The 25810-nt window shown below is 44.4% G+C and overlaps 2 protein-coding genes and 1 non-coding gene across 6 annotated transcripts in view; 1 reads left to right on the top strand and 2 right to left on the bottom strand.

Annotated features, from left to right (window-relative positions):
• TLCD4 (TLC domain containing 4) overlaps nt 1-12504 on the bottom strand; it is a 78372-nt gene extending 65868 nt beyond the window's left edge. The window contains exons 1-2 of one of the 3 annotated variants that reach the window (XM_010950425.3): nt 12255-12504; nt 7114-7306 (exon numbers count right to left, since the gene is read on the bottom strand). The gene's annotated coding sequence lies outside the window, so the exon portion shown is untranslated. Of the gene's footprint in view, nt 1-7113; nt 7307-10238; nt 10387-12254 lie in introns of those variants that run through there. The other 2 variants (XM_010950426.3, XM_045513219.2) reach the window with 2 other exon arrangements.
• Nucleotides 1519-1591, bottom strand: TRNAA-CGC (transfer RNA alanine (anticodon CGC)). Its single transcript has one exon. It is a non-coding gene; the product is annotated as a tRNA-Ala (tRNA).
• Nucleotides 12505-12623: 119 nt separating the features above from the next.
• The window catches only part of ALG14 (ALG14 UDP-N-acetylglucosaminyltransferase subunit), a 79044-nt gene continuing 65857 nt past the window's right edge, over nt 12624-25810 (top strand). The window contains exons 1-2 of one of the 2 annotated variants that reach the window (XM_074370004.1): nt 12624-12830; nt 17194-17345. In XM_074370004.1, coding sequence (XP_074226105.1) covers nt 12695-12830; nt 17194-17345 — 288 coding nt within the window. In that variant the 5' untranslated portion in view covers nt 12624-12694. The remainder of the gene's footprint in view (nt 12831-17193; nt 17346-25810) is intronic. The other variant, XM_010950422.3, reaches the window with a different exon arrangement.

The following is a 25810-nucleotide window of genomic DNA, read 5'->3' as shown; positions in this document are numbered from 1 at the left end:
ATACAGTCAGTGAGTGGCAAAGCCCCAATTCATCCCAGACAGCCTCTTTCCAAAATGTGGAAAGTATCATCTCAGTTTACTAATGGGGGATCAAAGCCCAAGGAGATTATGAGATCTTCCAGGGAAGACTGATTAGGGTTGAGTTTATCAAACATCTCCTGTGTCCAGTACTGTATTAAGTGGTGCGTCCATAAAAATACGTGAGACACAATCTCCTTTCACAAGGAGTCAAGCGTGTACAATACAGTTCTTCTGGCTGATTTCCTTTGTTCTAGATCCCGGGCCTCCTCTTTTATTTGCAACCTCACACTCACCCCTTTAAGTCTGACATTTATACTACTCTTTGGAAGTGATCTTGGTTTCCCTATGACATTGCCCTCCTCCCCTAACTTTGGACTGCGATCTTTCTTGGATAAGTCAGATTACACCTCATCTAATCCAGAACTATCCCCTGGACCCTACCCTGGTTTCATGACACCTGGATACTGCAGTGACAGTAAACTGATTCTCTCAGCAGCTGATACAAGAATTCTTCTCAGAGGAATACACCTCAATGAATCTTTATGGACAGATATGGAGCACTTGAGAACTTGGGTTAGCAAGGGACAGGATGATAAAAGAAAGACTGTTCTACAAAAGAAATTCACTTGGGGTATGGAAAAAGTGGGGGAGAAAATAGAAGACAGAGAGAAAGAAAAGAGACAGAAGGCAGAGTAGCTTCAAAAAATACCTAACTTTATAACACATGGAAGATACTTGTCGTGGACGGTATTCTAAGTTATCTGCATTCTTCAACCCCCCTCACGTCCCCCAAATCCTCAGTAAGTCTCCCACTAACCCTAGCCCACCACAGCTCCCCAGAGCACACACACGTTGTGAGCAGGGGTGGCGGCGGAGTAAGCGGAGAAATCACGGCACCAGTGCCAAGTTCCGCTGCTGCATCAAAAAGGCGCAGGCGGGAGGCAACACACCCGGAACAGGGAGACAGCCCAGCAACGGAACCCACCGCAGGAGCAGGGCCCAAGGTAATGCTGCAATTGCGGGTATCTGGAAAATTGACAGAACACTTCGGGAGACAATGAACTTTGTTTAAGAGTTGTGTGATAGGGGCCTGAACCAATCTTATTTAGTTAAAGTACAAAACAGATGATCTCAACTGATATCTAGGTCATGATTTCTTCAGACTTACTGACAATGGCTGCCTTTCCAAGATTCCTGTCTTCCCCAAAGCTGCGGAAGGAAAGAAAAGTTGAGGAAGGAGAAGAGGAGAACAGAATCAACCTAAAAATGGAGGGAGCCCTTAAAGGCTAATTGGTGGAATGAGCTGAGAACTGTTTGAGCTGTTCCCTCTAATCCAGTATCCGCTCCTAGAATATGTTCTGCATTGCTGTTGTAGTTTGCAGAGCGGTTTAAGAAGTATGCAATACATACTCCAGGCTTTCTGATGCAGCAACCAAAGTCTTTTTTTTTTTTGGCCGAGGGCGGGGAGGGAGAGGTAATTAGGTTTGTTTGTTTAAACAGAGGTAATGGGGATTGAACCCAGGACCCTGTGCATGCGAAGCACACACTCTACCACTGAGCTACACCCTCCCTACAAGCAACCAATGGTCTAGGATGGTTTCACTTCTGCCTTGATCTCCAAACTGAATCTGTTCACCTTCTCTTTGGCTCCTGTTCTCTTCTCTCATGTCCTGCTCACAGTCTTGCACACAGTTACTCTGTATTTGGTAATTCTCCTCTCAAAGTGCTCCTGGCTTGCCTTCCTGATCAATACTCTCACTTCATGTATCACGTGGTGGGCATATTCCATACGCCAGGCTCACGGGCTCCGTGAGCTGTAAGAGATTCCCTCTCCTTGTCCGCACTTTACAGTTGATGGAATCAAGACCTAAAGAGGCTCAGTATAACTCGCCAAAGAGACAACAAACAGCAGGGCTGAGATGTGAGGGAAGAAAGTCTGATGCCAGAAATCAAGGTTCTAACTTCATACTACTCTATAGTTTCTCTCGGACCGTGTCTGTTTTCCTTACCTCTCTGAATCCTGTTCCTGTACCACCCTAGACGTCTTCTAAGTTCTCCTGCAAGTTTCACCCTGAATCTCAGGCACAGTGTGCTGACTCCAAGGTGATCATAATAACTAACATTCACTGAGCAGTCACTGTGCTAAGTGCTGTTCGTGTTACTCATTTAACCTTCACAGGCCCTAATAAAAAAGATAGGGTTATCTCTGTTTTACAGATAAGGAAATTGAGGCACGAAGAGGTAAAATAACGTGTCTAACGTCACACAATTAGTAATGGGAAGACCTAGAATTTAAACCTAGGTAGCCTGACTCCATAACCCATACTTCTGGGTAAGAGAACACACAGGGAAGTAGACAGCAAAAAGGATCCCTTGAGCCTCATAGGATGAGGGTAAACCATGGTGAGTTTGATTGACTCAGGCTGTCACCATCCAGGAGAGGAGACTCTAAGGACGCCTTAGTTGTTCATTGCTGCCTAAACAAACTGTCACCAAAGTTCATGGCTTAAAACAACAATCATTTCTTAGCTAACAGGTCTGTGGGCCAACAGTGTGGACTGGGACTTGGCTGGGGAGTCCCTCTGCTGCTTCTGCCTGGGCTCACTCATGTGGTGACGGTCGGCCTCGGCAGCTTGGCAAGGGCCTGCAGACCCAAAATGATTTCTCTAGCGGTCAAGGCCAGCAGCGTGGGCACGCGGCTTGTGCTCGGTTCACTGCTCTGCCGTTGCTGTTTGAGCTTCTTAATAATTGTAAAATAAGGGGCCCTATTGGGCCTTGCAAATTACATTGCCTGCCGTGTTGGTGGCTGGTGCTGGATGTCACCTGGGCATCCTTCTCAAAGTAGCCTCCCGTCCTCAAAGAGGCTAGCCCAGGTTTCTTCCCATGATGGCAGAAGCTTTCCAAGAGAGTGGGAGCAGAGCGTGCAAGGCCTCTTGAGGTCTAGGCTCGTACTTCCCACGTCACTACTTCTGCTGCGTGTGACTGACCAAAGCAAGCCACGGGGCCAGCCCAGACACAGGGAGCTGGAGGGCTGGGGTCCACCCCTCGGATGGAAGAACAGAGAAGTCACAATGCAACGGACACGCCTGGGACCACTTATCGCAGTCTCTCACAGAGGGGGTGCGTGTTTAAGGAGAAATGAAATAATGTCAGTCTCGGACACGGTGCGATTAAGCTTTCTGCTGTGTTAAATCCACGCCACGGCGCCCAGTATTTGGATAACACAGGCCTAGAATATAAAAGAGAAGCCCGACTGGACAAATTTGAAAGCTGTCAACATGCAGGTGATAGGTTTGTAAATAAACGAATCAGAACCCTCAGGGAGACTGCAGTAATTAGGTGAAGGAAAACTAAGGGCTCAGTCAGTCCCTCAGACCACCCCAATATCTGAGTGTACTCTTTTTCCCATACGTCTCAGCCTCCCTCCCTACGGAGGCCATCCTGGGCCCATCCATCTCCGTAGCCAGCTCAAGGTCTGCCGTCTGCGAAAAGTACAGCCTTCTCTGTCATGTCCAGATACGGACGGCTACATATAGTCCAACAACGTATAAACTAAAAAACAGTTACTCGATCCTCACTTTGCGCCCAACATTCAGTGGTGGATCAGGAATGGAACAACCGCAATAAAAACTTCCATTTGAAAAAGGAAAGAACAGGAAACACACAGCGACCAGTAGTCCTTAATAGCTTTCCTTCCAGACAGAACTTTCTGCCCTGGCCACGGAGGAAGTTCTCTGATGAACCCATCTGGGTGCCTTTGGTGATGCCCGCAGTGCCCCTGGGTTCACCCTCTGGGAGGTTCTTCCTGGTCCATTATTCACCAGGTTCAAAATTGAAGAGGATGTTGGAGACTAAGCTTTCCTGGAGACTGCTTGAGGAAAGACACAAACAATGAATGGCTTTTGCAGGTCAGGTTTCTGGTTTTTTTAGCAATACAATTTCCTCAAAAACTTCATAGGCTTCTGAGCTATTCATCTCTAGTCTACGTGCCAGAAATGATACCAAAGTTCTTTTTCGGGCCTAACTCTTAAACTTGCTTATTCCACACTTTCCATGTTCTACCCATTCCTCTTTTCATTGTTTTAATTGTGGCTACTTCGAGGTGATCTTAAAATAGAAGTGAGGGCAGCACCCTTCATCTGATCTTTGCTGGAAGGCTGGATTTCTTTCTTTGGCTGAGGAATCTTAATGGGAGGGCTTTAAGAAAGCCTCTGAAAAACAGTCTTTTATTCTCCTGTGAGGGCTGCAGAAATAGTTGAATCTTCCAATCCTGTGAGTTCCCAATGTTCTATACACTCTATTTCCTTCCATCTCTGCTTGCAAACCCCTTATTTCTTATGTGAGCTCATTTCTTTCTTGAAAAATTTTGCTAAATTCAGCAAGAAGCAACTATTACAAACTTATATTCTGGTTCTCTCCAAGTGCTTCCCCTCAAATTCAGCCATGGAAGGAACATGGTTAGCTGTCCAAGTTGAGCAGGAAAATTTTTCAAAATATTCTGCAATAGTATTACAAGGATCACCAGTTTTCCAGCCTGCAAGATCTGCTTCCTCACAGCCAATTGTCTGTCTGGTTAGGTAACGCTGTGTGTTTGAAGATCCGGTTAGAAGTCCCCAATTTCCAGGTATCAAGTTTCGTATTAGAGTAACTGCTAAGTTGCCGCAATAAAGAGACTCCAGGCATCAGTGACGTAAAGAAAGCGGAAGCTTCTTTCCTCCTCACATAACAGCCGGGCCTAGACCGACAAGGCGCTCTGTTCGGTGAAGTCATTCAGGACCCAGACTCCTTCTACCTCGTTCCACCCTCTCCTGCTAAGTCTTCCTCCCTTCCATGGTGACAGCTGGCCACAGACATGTCCACGGGGGGGACAGAAAGCAGTCCAAGGCAAGCCTTCTTCTTTAAAAAGGGAAGGCTGCACTCAGTCACTTCCAGCTCTAGTCCACTGGCAAGGACTTACCCACAGAATCATACCCAGCTGCACGTGGATAAGAATGTAATCTCCAGCTAAGTGGCCATGTGGCCAGAAAGAAGAGAATGAACTTTATGGTGACAGCCATTTACCTGCCTCAAAAAGTAAGCAGCAAAGATACCCAAGGGTAAACACAAAGACCAAAGGGGGCTGGGGATAAACAAGGATTCTGATTCTTAGTGAGAAAGAGAATGACAGTGTGAAAAAAGGAAGAGGCAAAATCAAGCTGGTGGGTACCCAAGCTTCCATTTTATTATTTCCGGTACTTTTCTGAATATATATTTTTAAATAGAGGGGTTTTATAAAATTTTTAAGGGAAGTAGATAGAGAAAAAAAAAAAAACCCAGGAAGGATATGAAGGTAGAAAAATAGCGAGATGAGGAAAATCGGAAGAAGAAAATGGAGTAATCAAAGTCAACGGGAGAAAAAAACTTCAGTTGCCCAACAGAAGACAAGAAAACTTTAAAAAGGGTTTTCCTTTGGACTTGAAAATCTAGAGGTTACTAGTGAATAATTATGGCAGAAGCTAGATTTCCGTGAATTAAGGAATGAAAATGAACAAAGAAAAATGAGACAGCAAGCATGGACCAGTCTTTAAGAACACTGACTTTTTAGGAAAGAAGAGCTAAGATGGTAACCTTGTTGTGTTAGCCTCAGGTACATGCGAAAGTGGTGTAGGTATACATATATATATATATATATATATATATATATATACGTAGCTCCAGATTCTTCTCCTTTATAGGTCATGACAAGATACTGAATGCAGTCCCATGTGCTACACAGTAGGCCTTGTTGTTTATCTATTTTATATATAGTACTATGTATCTGTTAATTCCAAACTCTTAATTTATTCCTCCTGCTCCCCTTCCCCCCTTGGTAACTGTAAGTTTGTTTTCTATGTCTGTGAGTCTGTTTCTGTTTTGTAAGTAAGATCTTTTATACTATTTTTACATTCTACATATAAGTGAGATCATATGCTATTTGCCTTTCTCTGTCTGACTTACTTCACTGAGTGTGATCGTCTCCAGGTCCATATAATGTGCATCTTGCACTGCACTAATTCAGCCAAGCTCTCACCCAGAAACTCACCGGGTCAGTACACTACAGAGGTCTCGGTGTGCACAGGACAGGGTCGTTCCAGGGCAAGGCCTGTGTCAGTCAATACCGGGCTTCAGCGGTGTTGGGAGGGCCACGCTTCCCCCACACGCGGAGAGGAGCCTCCATATGCCTGGAGTCCACCAAAGGGAGGCTGCCTGGCTGCATGTTCAGGATGACTGCCTCTCAACATCTGAAAAATAACTTTGTTCTGTGCACACCAGAAGGCTTCAGTTCCATGAAATAGCCCAACTGCATAAAAATAGACTGAGAGTGGAAAAACACTCTGGCAAAGGGATGAAAGGTGTGGTTCAAGACTGGAGCACCATTTTAATGTGGCTGGGCTGTGCCCGACTGGCAGTTTATGGGATTTACGCTGGGTCAGACTGATTGAGGGAGAGTTTTATTGTTTATGTTTTTATTTTTTAATGGGGAAGACTTGCACTTTATACGCTAAGGATGAAGACACAATGAGAGCCAGTGGTTACAGATTCAGGAGAGAGGGCATAACTGATGGAGGAAACTGACCATAAAAGGTTTTGTTCAGTTTATAGCATCTTTTCAAAGAGGGAAATTTAGAGCTTCTTTTAAATTTCTAAGTTAGACACAGTTATTCCAGAGTTCCCTAGGTAAACATCAATAAAGCATTACAAAGTGTTAAGACTTTCTCAGGTTCATTTAAGTTTCTTTTAACTTACTCCCAAACAAATATAACCAGCAAAGATCCCACTGGAGTACTGGTGTGCAGAAGGGAATCTTAAGTTTGAGAAATAGTTAAGTCATCTGAGAGTTCTACCCCCCAAAATTTTGTCAGTAAATTACCAAGCTTGTTTGTAACAAATTGAGAAGGGATTGACAATGAGAAGGGCACCTAATATTGCTGCAAGATGAACAGGATATTAAATAAACCATGAGATGCTGAGAGGGAATCAGGTTAAAGGGTACAGCAGGAGCTACCCATCTGCTGCTGAGAAGTATGTTCCCCGATTACTTACACAGAACTTCAGAGAGAAAATAACACTAACCTTTAGGGGGCGCTCTGTGAACCACATTCTTCTTATCACCTTCTTAGTGTAACATGTCTTCTGCATTAATTACCTTCCCTAAGTGACATCACTGTATTCCTGAAGCCACTAGATGACCACAGCACATCCACAGGAAGTCAAGTCAAAGCACCAGCAGTGCTGACTTAGCGTGGTACAGCCTCAATTTCCTCACCTACAAAATGGGATAATAATAGTACTTAAGTTCACAGGACAGGGGTGAGAAGCATTTGAAAAAGTACACAAATGCCGGCTGACTGGGAGACTACATTGTGATCCTGGGTAAGAATTTCTTTCTCTTCATATAGAGTTAAGCAATAATGTAGTCAGACAAGGGTCATGACATAATTTCTATCAAGGACGAAAAAAAAAAAGTTTATGGAGCAGAAAAGGATTTCAGAAAGACACAGGAAAAAGGGCAGATGTACGATGGGGAAGAAAAGATGGACTCGACGGAGGTGCTGAGCGGAGGCTTTGGGGGTGGGGGGGTTGGGATGAGGAGAAAATTAATTCGACAGATTTCAAAGATAAGCAGTGTTACGTGCAGAAACATAGCGCCGCCCAAACTGGGTCTGCCTGGCTCCTGAATTAGAGTTTCAGTCTTACTTGCCACCCTCATTAGGACTGAAGATGGCTGAACTCCGGTGGGAAGGGCTCACTGCCAGGCTTCCCAGTGGCCCGCACTTCAGAGCAGCCCATCACAGGGTGGGGAGATGTCTTTTATCTACGCAGTTCACAGAGCCAGGACCACTGCTAAGTCACCGTTGTGCGTGAAATGTCCCCGCCTTACCACCGTATCCCCCACGGTCGAGCCCAGCGTGCAGCCCATAAGAGGTACCAGGAGAAATGAACTGAAATCAGCTGAGAGCCTACCGTCATCCCTATTTACTTCAAACCCCAGAAGCCTCTCAGATGACCCATTATCATCCTGATTCTTGTCTGTGTAGTTACTTGTAAATCCCCTGATCTGTCCCAATTCCCATTCCTTATCACCCTTCAAACCCTTCCCTGCACCTTTGGAAACTCCTGATCTGTAAGCTGCCAACTTCCCCTATATCTCCACTCCTCTATCTTCACTTTCCACTACGTCCAGGGGAAATTCCATGGACCTCACTCCCTGAAAAGAATCTTCTCTCTCTAATGTAGTCACCTGTCAAAAATCTAACTCTGGTTAAACTATCTGCCTTTTCCAGTGGGGGAAAAAGGCGTAAAATTATGCTGGCTGGTTTCTCTCTCTTTGTTATCACAAGCTTCAAATGGGCACCCCAATGTGCCCAGGAACCCCAGGCTGACCCTGGTGAGCGTGCCAATTACTCTTCGAGATGATGTCATACTTTCTAACTCCTTGAGCTTCTCATACTCTTCTGTACCTTCAGGCTCCACTCCCTTATGTATTCACCACCAAGCCTCCCAGGACCCACATCTGTATCCCTGCCCTCCATCCTGTCACCAATGAGTAAGGGTCCCTCCTACCAAAGCCCAGCCACTCCCCTTGTGCTCTAGGTTCCAACTCTTTTCATTTTCAAAAGAATTTTTTCCTGTTCTCATTTCCTTTCTCTCCTGCATCAATTTTCCTCTATTGGATCATTTTTAACATCCAACGAATGTCAGTTAACTCCTACCTTAAAAAAAATGTTTCCTTGATTACAAACTCTCCTCCAAAAAAAAAAAAAAACTAACCTAAATGAAGCTATTTATGGAAAGTTTTTTAAAAGTTGAAACAAAAAAATTATCCTCCACTTCCCATCTAATTTATCCATTCCCCTTCAAAGAAAAACTTGAAATGATTGTCTACAGAAACTGCTTTACTTTCTCTCCCATTCTCTCCTCTGCCCATTTCCATCTGCCTTCTACAACCACTATTCCATAGAAATGCTGCTCATATTTAGATTCTCAGTGACCAACTTGTTCCCAAGTTACCTGATCCCTCCTATCAGAGCATGTGACGTAGCTGACTGCACTCCCACTCCTGAATCAACTTCCACTCTTGGTTTTGTGGACACCATTATTTCCTGATTTTCCTCCTATCTCCCTGGATTTTCCTTCTTAATCTTCTTTGCTGGCCCCATCTCCTTGACCAGACCTCTAAATGTTAATGACCCCAGACTCTTCTCTATCCTGAGCTGTCCAATACAGCAGCCACGAGCTGATGTTTCAATTTAAATTTGAAATCATTTAAATTAAATAAAATTAAAATTCAGTTCCTCAGTTGCATTAGCCACATTTCAGGTGTTCAGCAGATACGTACGTATAGTGGGTAACATGGACATAAACTATTTCCATCACTGCAGAAAGTTCTGCTGGACAGGACTGACCTAAACCTCCTCCCTGGGTGATCTCACCCAGGCCCACGGCTTTAAATACCATCTATATGCTGAATTCTAAATGTACACTTCTAGCTCTGACCCCAGCTTCAGAATTGTACATGAAACTGCCTATCTGACATAACCACGTGCATGTTTAACAGGCTATTCAGACTAACACCCAAAACAGGACACTTCATTTTCATCCTCTCCTCTTTCTCTACTCACAAAAGCTTGCTTCTCTTTCTGTCTGTCTATTCTTGGCAGATGACACCATCCAACCAGTTTTGAAGCCAAAAATCTAGGAGCCATCTAGATTCCAAATATCTAATCCATCAACAAGTCTTAGCAACTCTATCCACAAATATATCTCAAATTGACCCTCTTCCGCCTCCCACTGTCATCCTCCTAGTCCAAGGTTCTTGTCTGGACAACTGTCCTATTCACACGAGAGCTCCTCTACCTAAGTCTAGCACACAGTGGTGATCATTAAATATGTTGAATAAATCAGCAAGAAAAATCCTATTCAATAGTGCAAAATAATCTGTAAAAGTGCAAATTTTGCAAATTAAGTGCAAATCTTAATCTGTAAAATATTCATGAATAACAGATATTTGCCATAGAAACTTTAGGATACAGGTTTAAGAAGATCATAAAAATCACTTCCCAGGCAGACTTTACTTATGATTGATGATAGCTCAATATTATTATTCAGCTTATCAATTATTAATACATTTTCATGCTTTTCAGAGCACTAAAAATTATCTCTGTACATCTCTTATCTGCATTGTCAGTGGAACTTACCTCCCTAGGAGAAACCTGAGTTGTTGCTTTTTTCCGCTCAGCCCTGCCTTTCCTGACCAATCCAGTACAGCTTCTTGACTTCTCGATCATCTATATTCCGTGCCTGTCACAGCCCGGGACGGTCCAGCTCACCCAGCATTTACTTTGATCAGGAGCTCCCAACTTTGTTCCCATCCCTGCCTGCCACCTAGCTCCTCCCTGCAGTTCTCAGCTTCCTCATCGGGAACACGGCACAGTTGGACTCTAGCCTTAATTCACAATAACTCAACCAATAACTCCAAACAATGCCTGCTACTCCACCCTCTTTTATTCTCTGCATTTACAGGCAGCCACTAAAATGCCTGATCATCCGCATTCATTCCTGCTGCATACCAAGTGTGGGCAAACTGATTTTTCAGACAGATACAGGTAATTACAGCAGGGAGGGGATAGGTACTTGGGGATGCAGGGGTATCTTCTGGGGCTTCGAGCCTAAACATTATTAATATGCTGAACACCTGCACGGCCTCTGTACGTTTACAATGCCACCTCAGACACATTATCCTTGCAGCAATCCAAACGCTCTGATTTGTCCACCCAGCAATCATCTCTCCTTCACCCTCCTCCAGCTTCCTCCTCTCCAAGAGAATGCCCATTTTGTTCAGTACCCGCCCTCCACCAAAGAGCCAGAAACAGCAGGTGAGTTGTGTGTCATCTTCCATCCTACCCCAGCCACCTTTGAAGTATCATTCTTTTTATGAATGGGCCAGTGATATAAATATGGTCAGAAGGAGCGAAAATCTGCTGTGAGAGGTTTGGAAAAGGATTCCTCACCCTTAAAAAAAAAGACCCAATGACTAGATGACCTCCTGAAATCTGCAGACTGCCCTGTCTGAATGTACTTTCTGAGACCACTCATGTCCTCTTTTAAGTAAGAGGGGAGAGTCTTAGGTTGGAGCCATTGCTAGGAATGACAGAGTAGGCAGATGAAAGAAAACCACATCCTTTGTAACATTCTTAAGCTGTTTTTCATACGGTGCCAGAGGCCCTACCTCTGGACTTCCAACTATGTATTTGAACGCCCAGGGGATTCTGATTCCATCAAAATTTGAGAGGCACTGACTTTGAAATCCACAACTATAAACTTTCTCCACAACTTATTGGCTAAGTAATCTTAGGCAAATCATTTACTTTTATAGAATCCTTTTCTTTATCTGTAAAGAGGGGAGTAATATTCACCTTGGGGCCTTATTGTGAGGATGTAGGGTGAGGAGGATTTGATGGAAGACTGAATGTAGGAAGTGCTGTGAGGTCCCTTAGCCAGAAAATGACTAAATGTTTCCCAAGCTAGCCTGCTGATAGAAATGGACTCATTGCTCAGATGGGCAGATCCCAGGCCTCTCCCGTGGAGATTCTGATTCACTATCTCCCAGGAGGATCCTGAGAGGCTGCATTTTAAAAAATACCTTCTAGGCTCTAAGTGAGTGTGATAATCAAGCAAGTTAGAATTCGGCAAAGGAACACACACTGCAATACTCCTGTGCAGCGGGAGTCAGGATTTCGAGTTTCTAAATGCAGACCTGCCACTATGTCACGTGGGCAAGCTGTTTCACCACGCCGGACCGGTTTACTCATCTGTATACTCATCCCATCTAACCTACAGATCGATAGAGACCTGAGGGCAAGTTACACTTGGGGTGGAAGGGCTTCTCTAATCTGTCTTTTTACATTGCTGCAATGTGGATTAAGTAGACATAAAAATAAGCCAAAATTGGTATTGGGGGACGCGTTGGCTTTGCGGTAAAATCAACTGAATATAAACTGCAGGACGATGCCTTCTCTGTCCTGCCACTCCGAGCCCCTGGGCTTCCATTCCTCTCAGGATCATGGCAATAGCTTGAAGTGATCACTCTCAGCTACTCTGGTCACACTGAGATCTGCGAAAATGCCCAGAAAAGTTAAAAACATGAGTGTTGGGAAAGAGGAGATTTGGAAGAGGGCCCTAAATTCAGTTTTCTGAACCACTGTACCTCTTACCGGCAAACACTTTCAGTAACATCTGTATGTGCCACAGAAACGCTTCCCCTGGAATTTAAAAAAAAAAAAAAAAAAAAGCGATGTATGCCATTGCTCCCAGGTGTAATTCACATCGTTGGTGGAGCTGGAACACTCTTGGGCGCTCCGGGACTTTACGGCCCACAGGTGGCCTGAGCTCGTCACGGTCAGAAATCAAACTTCTCCAGCGCTTTCAGTCCCCGAATTTCATCTTACGCTGGGGCTGCAGGCGTGCCGGAGTCCGCAGGAGTCGGAGCCCAGCTTCCGCCTCTGGCCCAGAACTCCTCCCAGCGCAAGCAAGCCCCGCCCACCAAGAGGCGCACACTTCAGGTTTGGGTCTCCGCAGCACCCGTAGTTTTGAACTTTGACCGCTCCTCCGGCAGCCGGCGCCTGGGGATAGCACGCATGCGTCCTTTGCTTAAATGGATGGCGCCCTTATCCTCGCCGCGGCGGGAGGTGCCGTGGCCGTGCTGCTGTTAGTGCGGCTGTGGGTAGTGCTGCGCCCCCGCGCCCCTGTGCCCCGGCGGTCTCTCAGCCTCCTGGTGGTGGCTGGGTCCGGTGAGTATCAGGGCGGTGACTGGCGGGCTCGGGTCGGACACTACGAACCCCAGAGCGCGCCGCGGCGCTCTGCGCCGGGCCCCTTGCGTTCTGTGGCGCGTTGCGTGCTAGGAGTTGTAGTTTCTCTGCGTGAACGGAGCTGGTTCGCCCCGCCTGGGCGAAATGCTGGTCTGTTGATGCGGCCCACACCGCGTCTGTAATAACAAATGAGTAACTTGCATTTGTCTGTAATTAAGCTTCTCTGTAGCGTATATTCTTAAGTTGTTAGCGTACACAGAGGACGCAAAAGCCTGTTGATGCTAACATGCAATTCCCCTGAATAAAAATTGCTGTTTTCCATTATTCACCGAGGCATTTTGGAATTAGTTTAGGCGTCACGAATGCTACCTGATAAATGAGACAGAGTGAATTGTCACATTTATAACTATACATATACAAAATCCACGAGGATAGTCAACAGTCAACTGCTAATAGGAGAATAATACACACTTCAGGATGTTGTGTCAGAGTATGAACAACAAGCTGTCCTATCAGGTAATACAGTTAAAACGGAGTCCACCTGCTCCCGAGGCGCTTACAACGCCAAATGGACATATATATATGTATGTATCTCTGTGTACGTTTAAAAATGCCAGGAGATTGCATCCAGATAGAATAATACTTATAGTATGAGCAGATGTTCTAAACGTATGTTCAAGTATAATTCATTACTTTGTTCACTTAATGTATTTTGAGTGTAGGAGAGGCCACTTAGCTAATTCCTGGAAATAACAAAACTGACTACTACTCCTTGCCGTGAAGTGCTATGTCCCAAGCATGTGAAAGGTGCACAGTGAATGAAATGGAGAATATGGAAGAACTAACAGAAAACAAAAAACAGAATGGGTACTTGCCATGATGAGATAAGTGCGATCACCTGGGAAGTAAAAACTGCTATGGAAGTCTTTAGACTGGGCCCCATGTTATCTTAACTTGAGACAGGAAGCTTCCTTGAAGAAGTGATGTCTAAACTGAGACTTGAAAGATAACTAAGAATTAGCCAGACATTGGGGAGCTGGGGCTTTGAGGGCCAGGAGGGTGTGAGAAGGTGATAGCACTCAGAATGGCCAGAGGTGAGAGGGCACTGTTGCACCGAGTTGGATGTCGGGAAGTAAGCCCAATGCCGATCCTAAAGGCTGTTTTAATCCCTGCTCTGTAGAGCTATGGGCACTACCCACTGCTTCCTTCCATGTAGAAATTAGGACCACATGCCTCTAAACTGACATAGCGCTGAAGTAGAATCACATCTCTGCAACCTGCCAATTTGGTGATCTTGGGCAAATTTGCCTTCTTTTTCCACCTTGAAAAATGTGGATTGGGAAAAGATGAGGAGAGACTAGATGTGGTAGCATTTAAAGTGTTTGGCAAAGTGCTTGGCGTATAGTAAAGCATTTAATAAGTGGTGACTATTGATAGTCCTGGCAGCAAAGGGATGTATTAAAGTATTTTTAAATGGGGAGTGACCCAGCTGAATCTGAGCTTCCATGAAGATCATTCAGTCTGCATTGTCGAGAGAGCGTCTCGACAAAGACTGAGGTCGGGATACAGGATAGGAGCCTTTGGAATAGTTCCAATGACAGATGGTGACAGCCTGACTGGGGTTGATGGGTGGGGATGGAGAAAAGTATATGCATTTAAGTGAAGTTTAGGAGATAAAAATCACTAGACTTGTGGACTGAAAGTGGAGGGTGAGGGAGAGGTGGGCTCAGGAATGATGTCTAGGTTTCTGGCCTGAATAAATGGATGGATAGGTGGGTGTTAGAGCCATTCACTTGACGTTAGTAGATTTGGTGGACTGAGAACCAAAGCTAAGGTTGAGAATACGTCTGGCCATTGGTGCCCTCTGTCATTCAAACCATTTGGGATGTGTAGAGATCAAGGACCTCAATCATCCAAATCGAAGAAAGACTTGTAGTCAGGCAGATAATTTAAGAGTTCATGCCCCAAATTTGGGAGGATGGGGAAGGTATTTTCAGTGTTTACCTTGAATACCAAAAAATATTTAATCTTACCATAAAATATTAATCGATGGCTTATATTCAAAGAACATCAATCAAAATTACTACTTTTCTTTGAATCACTGTGTGATCTCCTTAGGCAATTTTAGATTTACTGTTGAACTGTCATCCATTCGTTCATTCAGTGAGAGTGCCTACTGTTTTCTAGGCACTGGGTGTACAGCAGTAACAAAATGAACAAAAATCCCTGCCATCATGGTGTTCACCTTCTAGTGGGGCAAGGGTAGGGGGAGACAGAAACAAAACAAACAGACTGCATAGTAAGTTACATGGTGACAGACACTATGAAGTAGAGAAAGGAAGCTGAGTTTTAGGCATTATTGTCAGGGAAAGCCTCCTGGGGAGATGCCAGATACCCAACAGCAAGGAGGCTGGAGTGGCTGGAATAGACTGAGTAAGGGGGAGGAAGCAGACAGGGTCCAAGAGGTAACAATAAGGGGTCTGCTTCCAAAAAGCCATTTATTCTATATGAGAAAGGGGACCATTTGGAGGGTTTTGAGCTGAAGTAAGTAATTTGATCCACCCCTTTTAATAGGATCACTCTAGAGGCTGTGTTGAGAGTAGAACTGAAGTGGACACTTGCATAGACAAGTACAGCACGGGGAACAGACCAGTGAGAGTGACTTGGCTTGGAACAGAGCGCCAGCGAAGGAGGTGGTGAGAAGTGACTGGATTCTGGATTTCTTTTAAGACAGAACTGAGATTTCATTCCCAAAGGATAAATCTTAAGAGTGAAATGGAAGACTAAGCCCATCATTTTAATTATTTTATTCAGCAGCAAGGTTAAATTTTCAAAGAATCTATCCAGTGAGGGTTTCTTTAAAAACAACAACAGACTGTTAAAGCAAGTAAGATGAAGTTTCAGTTGCACTGGAAGGTGTCATGTGTTAGGTTCTATCCTTAATTGTTCCAGCTGTGAAAACAAGTACCTATTTGCAAACCACCACACTTTTTCAAAGCTAAAAACAAAAATACTGAAATGAGCATAAGTCAGATGTGTAAATTGCTTGCCTTGAATAAGGAGATGGATGACAAGTTACAAAGCTGAAGTATGATTGTACTTCCTGTCACACTTACTCTATGCTGATTTCATTTTTTAATCTAATTCCTTCTGGGATCTAGAGTAATCTTTCCCCTTCTACTATAAGAAAATATATACATTTGGAGAAAACACATGCTTAATTTGTTTGGCTATCCTGTGTGTTCACTGTGTCACTATTGAAAGCTTTCTTACAGTAGTAAGGCTGGTGAAGGGGAGGAGTTTCATCGTGTGACCAGAGGCAGGAAGAGGTAACAAGATGATCACAGAGGATGTTGAGGACCTCCACCTGGCTGAGGCCAGAGATTGTGCAATTATATTAAGTAGGCAGGATAGGGCCTATTAAGGGGTTGGATTGCTTCACATGTACGGCATACAGTTAATGTGATAGGTGAATGTTTTTTGAGTCTTTTCCCTGAAGGAAACCTCAGTAAACACAGTTGATTTTTAAATTCATGGTTTTAAAATTAAAATATAAAAATTTTGGAGATTGTACGACTTCAGAAATCGAACCCACAGCTGTTGGGTGAAGCTAGTGAGTATCTGAGGACTGCAGAGTGCTGAGACCTCTGTTAGGAGCAGGTGAACGCGGGTCTTCCTCAGGAAGACGTGAGCCTCGTGGGTCAGTGCTCACGCCTCCCTGGTGTTACTTTGCAACACAGAAACCTTCAGCAACTCCCTTGCAATTTTCCAACCTACTTTCCTGACCTTACCTCACCCTCCATCCTTCTTCCCAGTATTCCCACCATCCCTTGGACACACATCTCAGATCTTGCCTTCTCATGTCCTGATAACCTCACCCCTGCTCCGTGACCTCCCTGCTCCTATCTGTCCACTGGCTTCACCTTTCACGTCATTTCAGCCCATCCTAGGGATCCCCCTTATGCTTAGAACATTGATTTTTCATAACCGTTTGCATCCCCACCCTCCCTCATTTTAATTTTTCTTGCTGTCTTGCATCGTTTTTTATAGATCTGTGTGCATCTTGTCCCTTTGCCACCAGGCTTCTTAATAACAGGACCTGGGTCCTAGACGTCTTTGTACCTTTCCCAGCGCAACCTACTGCTGGTGCTGATTGTATTTTTATACACTGATTACCCTCTTCCCCCATATAAAAGTAGTGTTTATACAAGGGCACAGATTATTGTTTCCAAATATTCTTTCTGTCTTTTGAGAACTACACAAAATACAGCGTCAGTACAGTATAGTCAGATGGATATATCCGTTATGGGTTTCTTAACCTCAGACCTTCCACTCTTTTCTCCAGGCGGGCACACCACTGAGATCCTGAGACTGCTCGAGAGCTTGTCCGACGCTTACACCCCTAGACATTACGTCATTGCTGACAGTGATGAAATGAGTGCCCGTAAAATAAATTCTTTTGAGCTAAATCGAGCTGATAGAAACCCCAGTGATACGGTAAGTGATAATTTCTATTTCTAAGAAAGTTACAAATTGTATGTTGAATTTAATTGTCTCTGAAAACAGTCCTGTGGCCCCTCAGTGCCCTGCCCGCACGATGCAGTCAATGTTTATTGCTGATGCAATATATTTCCTTTACCACCGAAGGAGGAAAACATCTTTAAAATAAATCTTCAGATGAAAATGCTTGATTCTTTCCTTCCTTTCCCTTCTATTCTTTTCAATAGAGGAAATTGTCTTTGAGTAGTTGCAGCTGCGAACATTGTTTTGTTTATATTTACGTATGTAAAGCAGCCAGTTCATGTGCTTACTGGCTCTTTATTAAAGTTCTTTATCAACGTATTACGTGTACTGATAATTTTTTTTAACACAGAAGTTTTCTTCATTTATTTATATCGTCTTTGATTTCTTTCACCAGAGTCTTACAGTTTTCTGTATGTAGATCCTGTACATATTTTGTTAGATCTCTTTATTTTATTTTATTCTTATTATTTTCTTATCTTACAATGTGTCAATTTCTGGTGTACAGTATAACGTTTCTGTCATACATACTCATACATATATTTGTTTTCACATGCTTTTTCATTATTGGTTACTACAAGATATTGAATACAGTTCCCTGTGCTACACAGTAGAAATTTGTTTTTTATCTATTTTATATATAGTAGTTAATATTAGCAAATCTTAAACTCCCAGTTTATCCCTTCTCACCCTCTTCTGCCACTGGTAACCAAAAGTTTCTTTACTGTTCTGTTCTGTGAGTCTGTTTCTGTTCTGTAGATAAGTTCATTAGTGTCTTCTTTTTTCTTTGTTTTTAGATTCCACATTAAGTGGTATCATATGGTATTTTTCTTTCTCTTTCTGGCTTGCTTCACTTAGAATGACAATCTCCAAATCCATCCTGCATGTACTGATAATTTGATTTATCTATTACTGCTTCTTATTCTTCAAATCATATTTGTATCTGCCTTTAAAATTACTTCTCTGCCCCCTGGTTGCTCACTTCATCTTAGCATTTTAGACGGAAGCTGGAGTGAAAGGGAGAAAAGCGAGACTACTTCATCAAGGAAGGACGCAGAGCTGGCTGCTCCTTGCTGGGTCGTCTCCATCCGTCCTTCTCCCTGGCACCTGCTGGACCACGGGGCTCCAACAGGGAGTCGCGCTGGGGCAGCTACCCCAGCTCAGGCCAGTCAGAGTGTTCCTCTGGGCTTTGTGGACTTGACCCAGAGAATGAAAGTCGTCTTTCTTCAGGGGCAAACTCTATGAAGGGGAAAACTTGGAAGCTGCTGGCAGTCATGTTTTCACCTGCTGGCTAAAGACAGAGAGAGTGAAGTTAGTGCACAGAGAGGACATGATGCGGGACCACGTGCTGGGTCCTGCCTCCAGTGACCTCAGAGCTGCTTCCATGTGGGTCCTGTCTTGGTGGTTCTTACCTTTCTTGGAAATCAGGATCCACTAGGAGAGCTCATCCTCCATTGACCATTTTAGTTAAAGCCTGTTTTAGTTACATTTTGATCACTTGTAAACATCCCTAAGTAGTGCCCTGCTAAAATATATTCTCGGAAAATCCACGTCAGACAAGATTGGAATCTGCCTGCTACTAATTGGCCATTTAAAAATAAATAAATAAATAACAAGTATGTTTTGTCTTTGTGGGAGCTGAGCCAAAATGCTACGTTTCTGTTTGAGAAGTAAAGTGTGTGTCAGTTCCTAGGGCTACCATAGCAGAATACCACTAAGGAAATTGACGGAAATTTATTCTCACAGCTCTGGAGGTGAGAAGTCCAAAATCAAGGTACGGGCAGGGCCATGTCCTCTCCAGAGGCTCTGGGGTGAATCCTTCGTGCCTCTCCCTAGCTTCCAATGGTTGCCAGCAGTCCTTGACATTTCTTGGTTTGTAGCAGCATAACTCCGGTCTCTCCCTCCATCATCACAGGGCATTCCTGTGCCTGTCTTCATGTGCCCTTCTTATCAGGACACTAGTCATTGGATGTAGGGCCCACCTGGTTCCAGGATGACCTCATCTTAACTTGATTACATCTGCAAGACCCAATTTCCAAACGAGGTCGCTTTCACAGGTTCTAGGTGGATGTGGGTTTTTGGAGGACACAGTCCATCCCTGTGCGCATACACGCACAGGACTATTTCAGGAAAAGTCTGTTTAATACAAAGCAAAACAACCTTTTTCCTTTTAGCAAGTGTGAAAATTTTCATTGTAGAAACTATTGGGTGTGCCAGTGATTCCTTTCAGTAATGTGTGAAACAGATAATAGTAGCTTCATTTTACAAATAAGATAAATGAGGCTCAGAGACAAAAATAACTCAGCCAAGACCCCTCCAAGTATGTGGGACTTACCTCACGTGTCTGCTCCAAAGCCTGTTCCCCGGCCACTCTGCCTCTTTTGTTTATTCTTTAACAATTCAAAGCACTCAGTGAGAAAAGAATGCCCTGAGAATTCTTATCCAAGACATCAGAGACTAAACATGCCATTTACTCTCTTATCTCAGAGTGTATATTAGACTTGGTAGAGAGTTTGGAGAAAATGATGGTGATTTTCCCACAAGAAAAATATTAAAAGTCATAATTTAGACTCCTTAAAAATACAAAGATCAAATAATGACAAAATTCTTACTGCCTTTCAACATAAGGAACAGGTATTTTTGTTTATACCCAGTTAATAGTGTGCATGTTCTTTTCTTTCTGAAGTTGTATCCAACTTGGAGGCCCCAGACTGAATTCAGCATACGTGTTGAATACTGCCCTCCAGGTCCATCACTGTGTGTGCTGTCGATTTGCTGAGTGACATCATGGTTTAGTGAAACACTTAGAAGATTGTTTTACACCGCGGATCATAATGCTTTAGAACCCAGTAAGCTGGGTTTGATTCGCTTTATTAAGAAAGCCAAAGATTTTGGATTTTGTAAGGGTCATTATTTTTTTTCTCATTATCCAAGTGACACCACAGTGTAGGACTGAGGACGTCTGTTTGACTTCCTTCTTCTGTGAGTTAATTTCCTGCTGGGGCAATGCAACCCGTGTTAGAGGGGAAAAAAAACACCATCCCATTCCTAAAAGGGGGGTAGCGTGCACGTGCCTCCTGTCCTTTGTTTTGACCACCCCGTGAGCCGCACGAGGGGGAGAGGAGGCGGGGCGGAGAGGCACCTTCCCGCCGAGCCTTGCACAAGGAGGAGTCCACTTACTCGTCTCTCTCCACTGCCCCTTAGCGCCCCTGACAGCTATCTTTGTGTCTTACACGGAGCTCCCCAGACTGGGGAGAAGTGGGGTCTGCCTGAGGAGATCAGCAGTGATCAATGCACTTGCTGGCAGAGCCCCTGTCCGCCAAGAACACCGAGCACCCTAGACCTGCCGTGGCGCGTGCCGCGGCCGCCGGCCCTGGCCCAGCATGGGTACTGAGAAGTCCTTCGCCCGCGGACCGGCAGCTCTGCAGCGCTCCCAGTGTTGGATGGAGTTTCTGTGCACGTATGTCTGTATCTGAGCTTCCTGCTTCGACTGGTTCGTTTGTTATGAAGGTCTTCTGCTCTTCAGAAGTATCTTGATTGTTTTCTCTTTTTCACATGTGTTTTTGAACTAGCTTTGAAACGCTCACGAAGAACCCTGTTGGAATTTTGGGTTGAACTGAACTGAATCAGTGCATCAGTTTCAGGAGAACTTACATCTCTTTGACGATGCCTTCCTGTCTGGAAACACCACCTTTCTCTCTGTTGTGCAGATCTTCCTTAATGCTTTTCAGTAACGTTTCTTATTTTCTTCGTAAGAGTCTGGCGTACCTGTTGTTCTGCTTATTTCTCAGTACCTTGTATTTTTTTTATTATAGTTGTAAGTGATATATCTCTTAATGATATTTCCTGTGTTGCGATATATAGAAATACAATTGACTTCTGTAAAGTGATCTTGTAAGCACCACCTTGCTATACTCTAATTCTAATAATTTGTATACTTTTGTGTTATCTGTGAAGATAATCTTACCCGCAGATAGTAGCAATTGTGATCCTTTCTTTGTAATCTTAAATCTTTTAGTTCTTTTTTCTCATTTTGTGGGTTAGAACTTCTAGAACAGTAACAAATAGGAGCTGTGTAGGGGTCATCCTTGCATTCTTTCTGCTTTAAAAAATTTGCCAAGCATTTTATTTTAAATCACATTTGGTTGTTGATTTTTATCAAATGTCTTTTCTGTGTATGAGATGGTATTATAGCTTTTCCAATTTTGTTTTCTGTTTATATGGACAATTTCATGGTATGAACTATGTTTGAATTCCTGGAATAAACCCAGTTTGCTCAAAGTGCATTGTATCTGAATACATTGCTGGGTTTGATTCATAAACATCTCATTAAGGATTTTTTTCATTTATGTTCATGAGAGAGAGTGCCTTGTGTTTTCCCTTTCTCGTGCTGTCCCTTAGTTTTGGTGTCAAGGTTACACTGGTCTCATTATGTGACTTGAAGAGTAGATACAACTTTTTGCCCTTGGGAGGAATTTGTGTAAGTATGAAATTTACTTTTTTGAAGTTTTTTTCTTACAGTATTATTAACTATGGTCAGCATGCTGTACTTTATGTCGCCATGGCTTCTGTATTTATAACTGGAAGCTTGTAGCTTTTGACCTCCCTTCCCCATTTCCCTCAGCCCCAGCGCCCCGTCTCTGGTAACTGACAAATCTATTCTCTGTATCTATGAGCTTGGGTTTTTTTGGGTTTTGGTTTTGTTTCTTTAGCTTCCACGTGTGAGATCATACGGTGTTCGTCTGTCTCGGTCTCACTTCCATAATGCCCTCAGGGTCCACCCGTGCTGTTCGGTTTTACTGAACTCTTAGCTTCCGCTTGTCTGTGAAGCGTTCGAGCTCTCCATCCAATCTGCACAAGAGCCTGGCCGGGTAAAGTGCCCTTGGCTGTGGCTTTCCCCTTTTGTCGCTGTAGCTGCACTGTGCCACTCCCTTTTGGCCTCCAGCATTTCTGCTGAAAAGTCAGCTATAGCCCCCTGGGAGTTCTCTTCCATGTAACCTGTTGCTTTTCTCTTTCTGCCTTTAATAGTCTCTCTTTAACTGTAATTTTTGTCAGTTTAGTTGTGGTGTGTCTGGTGTGTCCCTTTGGGGGTGGTCTTGTGTAGGACTCTGTGCTTCCTGGACTTCGGTGTGTGCTTCCTTTCCCAGGTTAGGGAAGTTTTCAGCTATTGTATCTTCAGATACATTCTCAGCCCCCTTTCTCCCTCTCTTCTCCTTCTGGGACCCCTATAATGTGACTATTAGTGCATTGATGTTATCCCAGAGGTCTCTTAAGCTGTTCTCATTTCTTTCCATTTTTCTTTCCTTCTGTTCAGCATCAGTGGTTTTCACTTCATGTTTTCCAGCTCCCTGGGTTGTTCCTCTGTATTGTTTAGTCCACTGTTGATTCCTTCCAGTGTGTTTTCCATTTCAGTTATTGTATTCTTTGACTCTGCTTGTTCTTTATATATTCTAACTCTTTGTTAACAACTTAGGATTTTTCACGGTGCATTCATTCTTCTCTCAAGTTCTTTGATCATCTTCACGACCACTTGTGGGTTCTGGTTGTCGTGGGTTTTGTCCAGCAAAAGTCCAACCGCAGAAGAACGAGATTACTCAAGACTTTATTAAGTCAAGAGAGTGAGAGGGAGCCGGAGACTGACACCCCGAGCTCCTCTAAAGCTCTTGTATTTATTGAGAACAGCCAAACAAAAGAATCAAAGTGAAATACTTCATAGGAATAGAGGGCAAGGTGTACGTGCAGGGATGCAAGTCAGCAGTTTCAGTTCATGAAAAACAGAAACATTATAACCTTGATTTATACTTAAATGGTACAAGCAATTATTTTTAGTCTCAAACAATCATGAGCAAGGTTACAGTGTTCCGAGTAACTGATAACGCAAACCCAGACCAACACAGAGTCTCCATACTATGACCAGAAATTGTCTAAGCACGCGAAGCAGCCCAGCTGTCCCCTGCTAAGGGCTAAGGCACTGTCTTCTGTGAGCCAGAGCAGCCCGCGCTGTCCACTGGCGCCTGATGAGCGACGCACGTCCTGCCGGTCAGGGCGAGGGACGACTCACCGTTTTCCATGAGCATAAGCAGCCCTGAATCTGTGCCCTTGAGCTAAGCAAAGCGAGCAAAGCATGTCTCTGCTTTTCACGGCGAGGAGACAGTTTGTAGCAGGTTCCTGCTGGCAAAGCAGCTTCCAGGCTGCTGAGCTCAGTCCCGTAGATGAGGTGGGGACTGGTGCTGAGAGTTCAGCCTTTTATGCTCTTGGACATTCTGCTTTGAAGGAGCAGTATAATGACAGATATAGAAAGCATTGGTTTTGATGATACATTTCTTACGTGTTTACATAAAGGTAAGAATATGATTTGGTAAAAGCAATGATTACAGTATCAAAGTTTGTTAACCCAGGTTTGTGCTCCCACAACCACTACCCTGAACCCTTTCTCAGGTAGAGTGCTTGTCCCCACCTCACTTAGGGCTTCTGGGGTTTTGTCTTACTCCTTCAGGTGGAACATGTTCTTCTGTTGCCTCATTTTGCCTGAGTTGCTGTTTTTATTTCTATGTGTCTGGTAGGTTGGTTACATTTCCGAGCTTTGGAGAAGTGGCCTCTTGTGGGAGACATCCTGTGCGTCCTAGCAGCACTCTCCCCTCTTGTCACCAGAGCTGTATGCTCTAAGGGTTCCTCTTATGAGGGCCACATGGGTCTTCCCGTTGTGGCGGGCTTACCATGTGGGCAGTCTGGCAGCTTGGTTGGCCCTCAGTATGGTTGGCTGCCGGGCCCTGCTTTGTGCACGCAGAGGCTGCCGGTCACTGGTTGGTGGGACTGGATCACAGGGTAGCTGACTGCTGGACCCCAGGCGTGCCCAGGGTACTGCTGGTTTACTGATAGATAGAGTCAGGGTTCAGGAGACCCCACGGCTAGTACCCTCCCACAGGTGGGTGTAGCCAGGTCCTGGGGCTAGTGCCAGCCTACTGGCAGGCAGAGCCAGGTCCTGAGATCTGGTTGCAGGTGGCAGGGGTCCCAGAGCTGATGTCAGATTGCTGGTGGGTAGGGCTAGTTCTGACACAGTTGTTTGTGGAGTCTGGGCTGTCCTAAAGTTTGTGTTGGTCTCCTAGTGGGCGGGGCCAGGGCCCAGCTGGTCCCAGGGCAGGAGCTGACCTCCTAGTGGGTGGGCCAGATTCCCCAACTGCGTGGCTGCAGTTTTCTTGCAGCTGGTATCTGCCTCCTGGTAGGTGAGGCTGGTCCCAAGGCTAGAGCAGGCTCACCGGAGGGTGGGACAGGGCCCAGGAAAATGGAGTTGCCATTCATTTACATGAGGAAGATCGCAGGAGGGAGCAGGGGCCAAGTGTGGGATGTCTGTGAACACACAAGCCAGGATGTTGACTGTGCAGCTGGATACATGAGTCTGAAGTTCAGAGGGAGGCTGGTGTGGAATATGAATTTTGGAGCCATCTGTGTTTAAATGGTAGTACTTAAAACAAGAAACTAGGTGAGAGCCCCAGGGACTGGTGTAGTTAGGAAGTAGAAGAGGACGAAGAACTGAGCCCAAGGTACTCCAGCTTTCAAATATTGTTGTCATAGAGACATCAGCTGTCAGCCTGGTGTCCCTGTGTAGACCTCCCCACCACCTGCGGGGCGCCCAGACCCCAGCTCCAGGTTTCTGGCACAGTTACGTCTTTCTCCCTAAACCCCAGCGTCACAGGCCGTCTGCTCCTGTCTCGTTTTCTTCTTGTTTCTGACAAGTAGGGATTGCCCTTCTTTCCCACCCAGGTAAAATAATATTTCATTATGTACCTTATAGCATCTTGGTCTGTTTATGGAAGGAGGGTTTGGGGGTTGGTTTAAGGCAGAGTTTTAATGTCCTCTGTATAGATGCCTACTGTGCACCGTTTGTGTAAATAGCACCCCCACCCACACAATTTTCCTCGTTTTTTAAGTCTGATTTAACTGTACCAACAATGATGTCCCAGCTGTAGATAATACTCCTGTGATTAAAGGCCTTGCCTGTCTCTTTAGAGTCTAATTTATTCAGACTTCTTAAGCCAACCAGAAAACCTGCACCACTTGAAGGCATTAACAGCAACTGCACTCAGTGCCGGGCGCGGTGTCTCGGCCGCAGCGCTCAGAGCACGTTAGGAATAAAAGCGCATCAATTCCCGCTTGGTTCTGGTGAGACGCCAAAACCCACATTTTCAACACAAGCCTGCTCTTCCAGAAACAGACAGAAGATCTTCCCAGAAACCAGACGCTACAGATGACCCACTGTTAATCACTTAGAGTTGCCCAAGTAGCTTAGCATTTTCTGTTGGTTTATAACGTATTCTGATATGGAATTATTCAAAATATGTCTAAATGTTTTTGCTAGCTTATAGAAAAAATGTGTGAATGTCCATATTTATCTATTTATGCTAGATATAAATTTATAGCAGAGTGTAAAGCAAAATTTTGAA

The sequence above is a fragment of the Camelus bactrianus genome, chromosome 9 (genome assembly GCF_048773025.1).
Source record: "Camelus bactrianus isolate YW-2024 breed Bactrian camel chromosome 9, ASM4877302v1, whole genome shotgun sequence".
NCBI classification, from domain to species: Eukaryota; Metazoa; Chordata; class Mammalia; order Artiodactyla; family Camelidae; genus Camelus; species Camelus bactrianus.
This window is presented reverse-complemented; position numbering and strand designations above follow the sequence as displayed.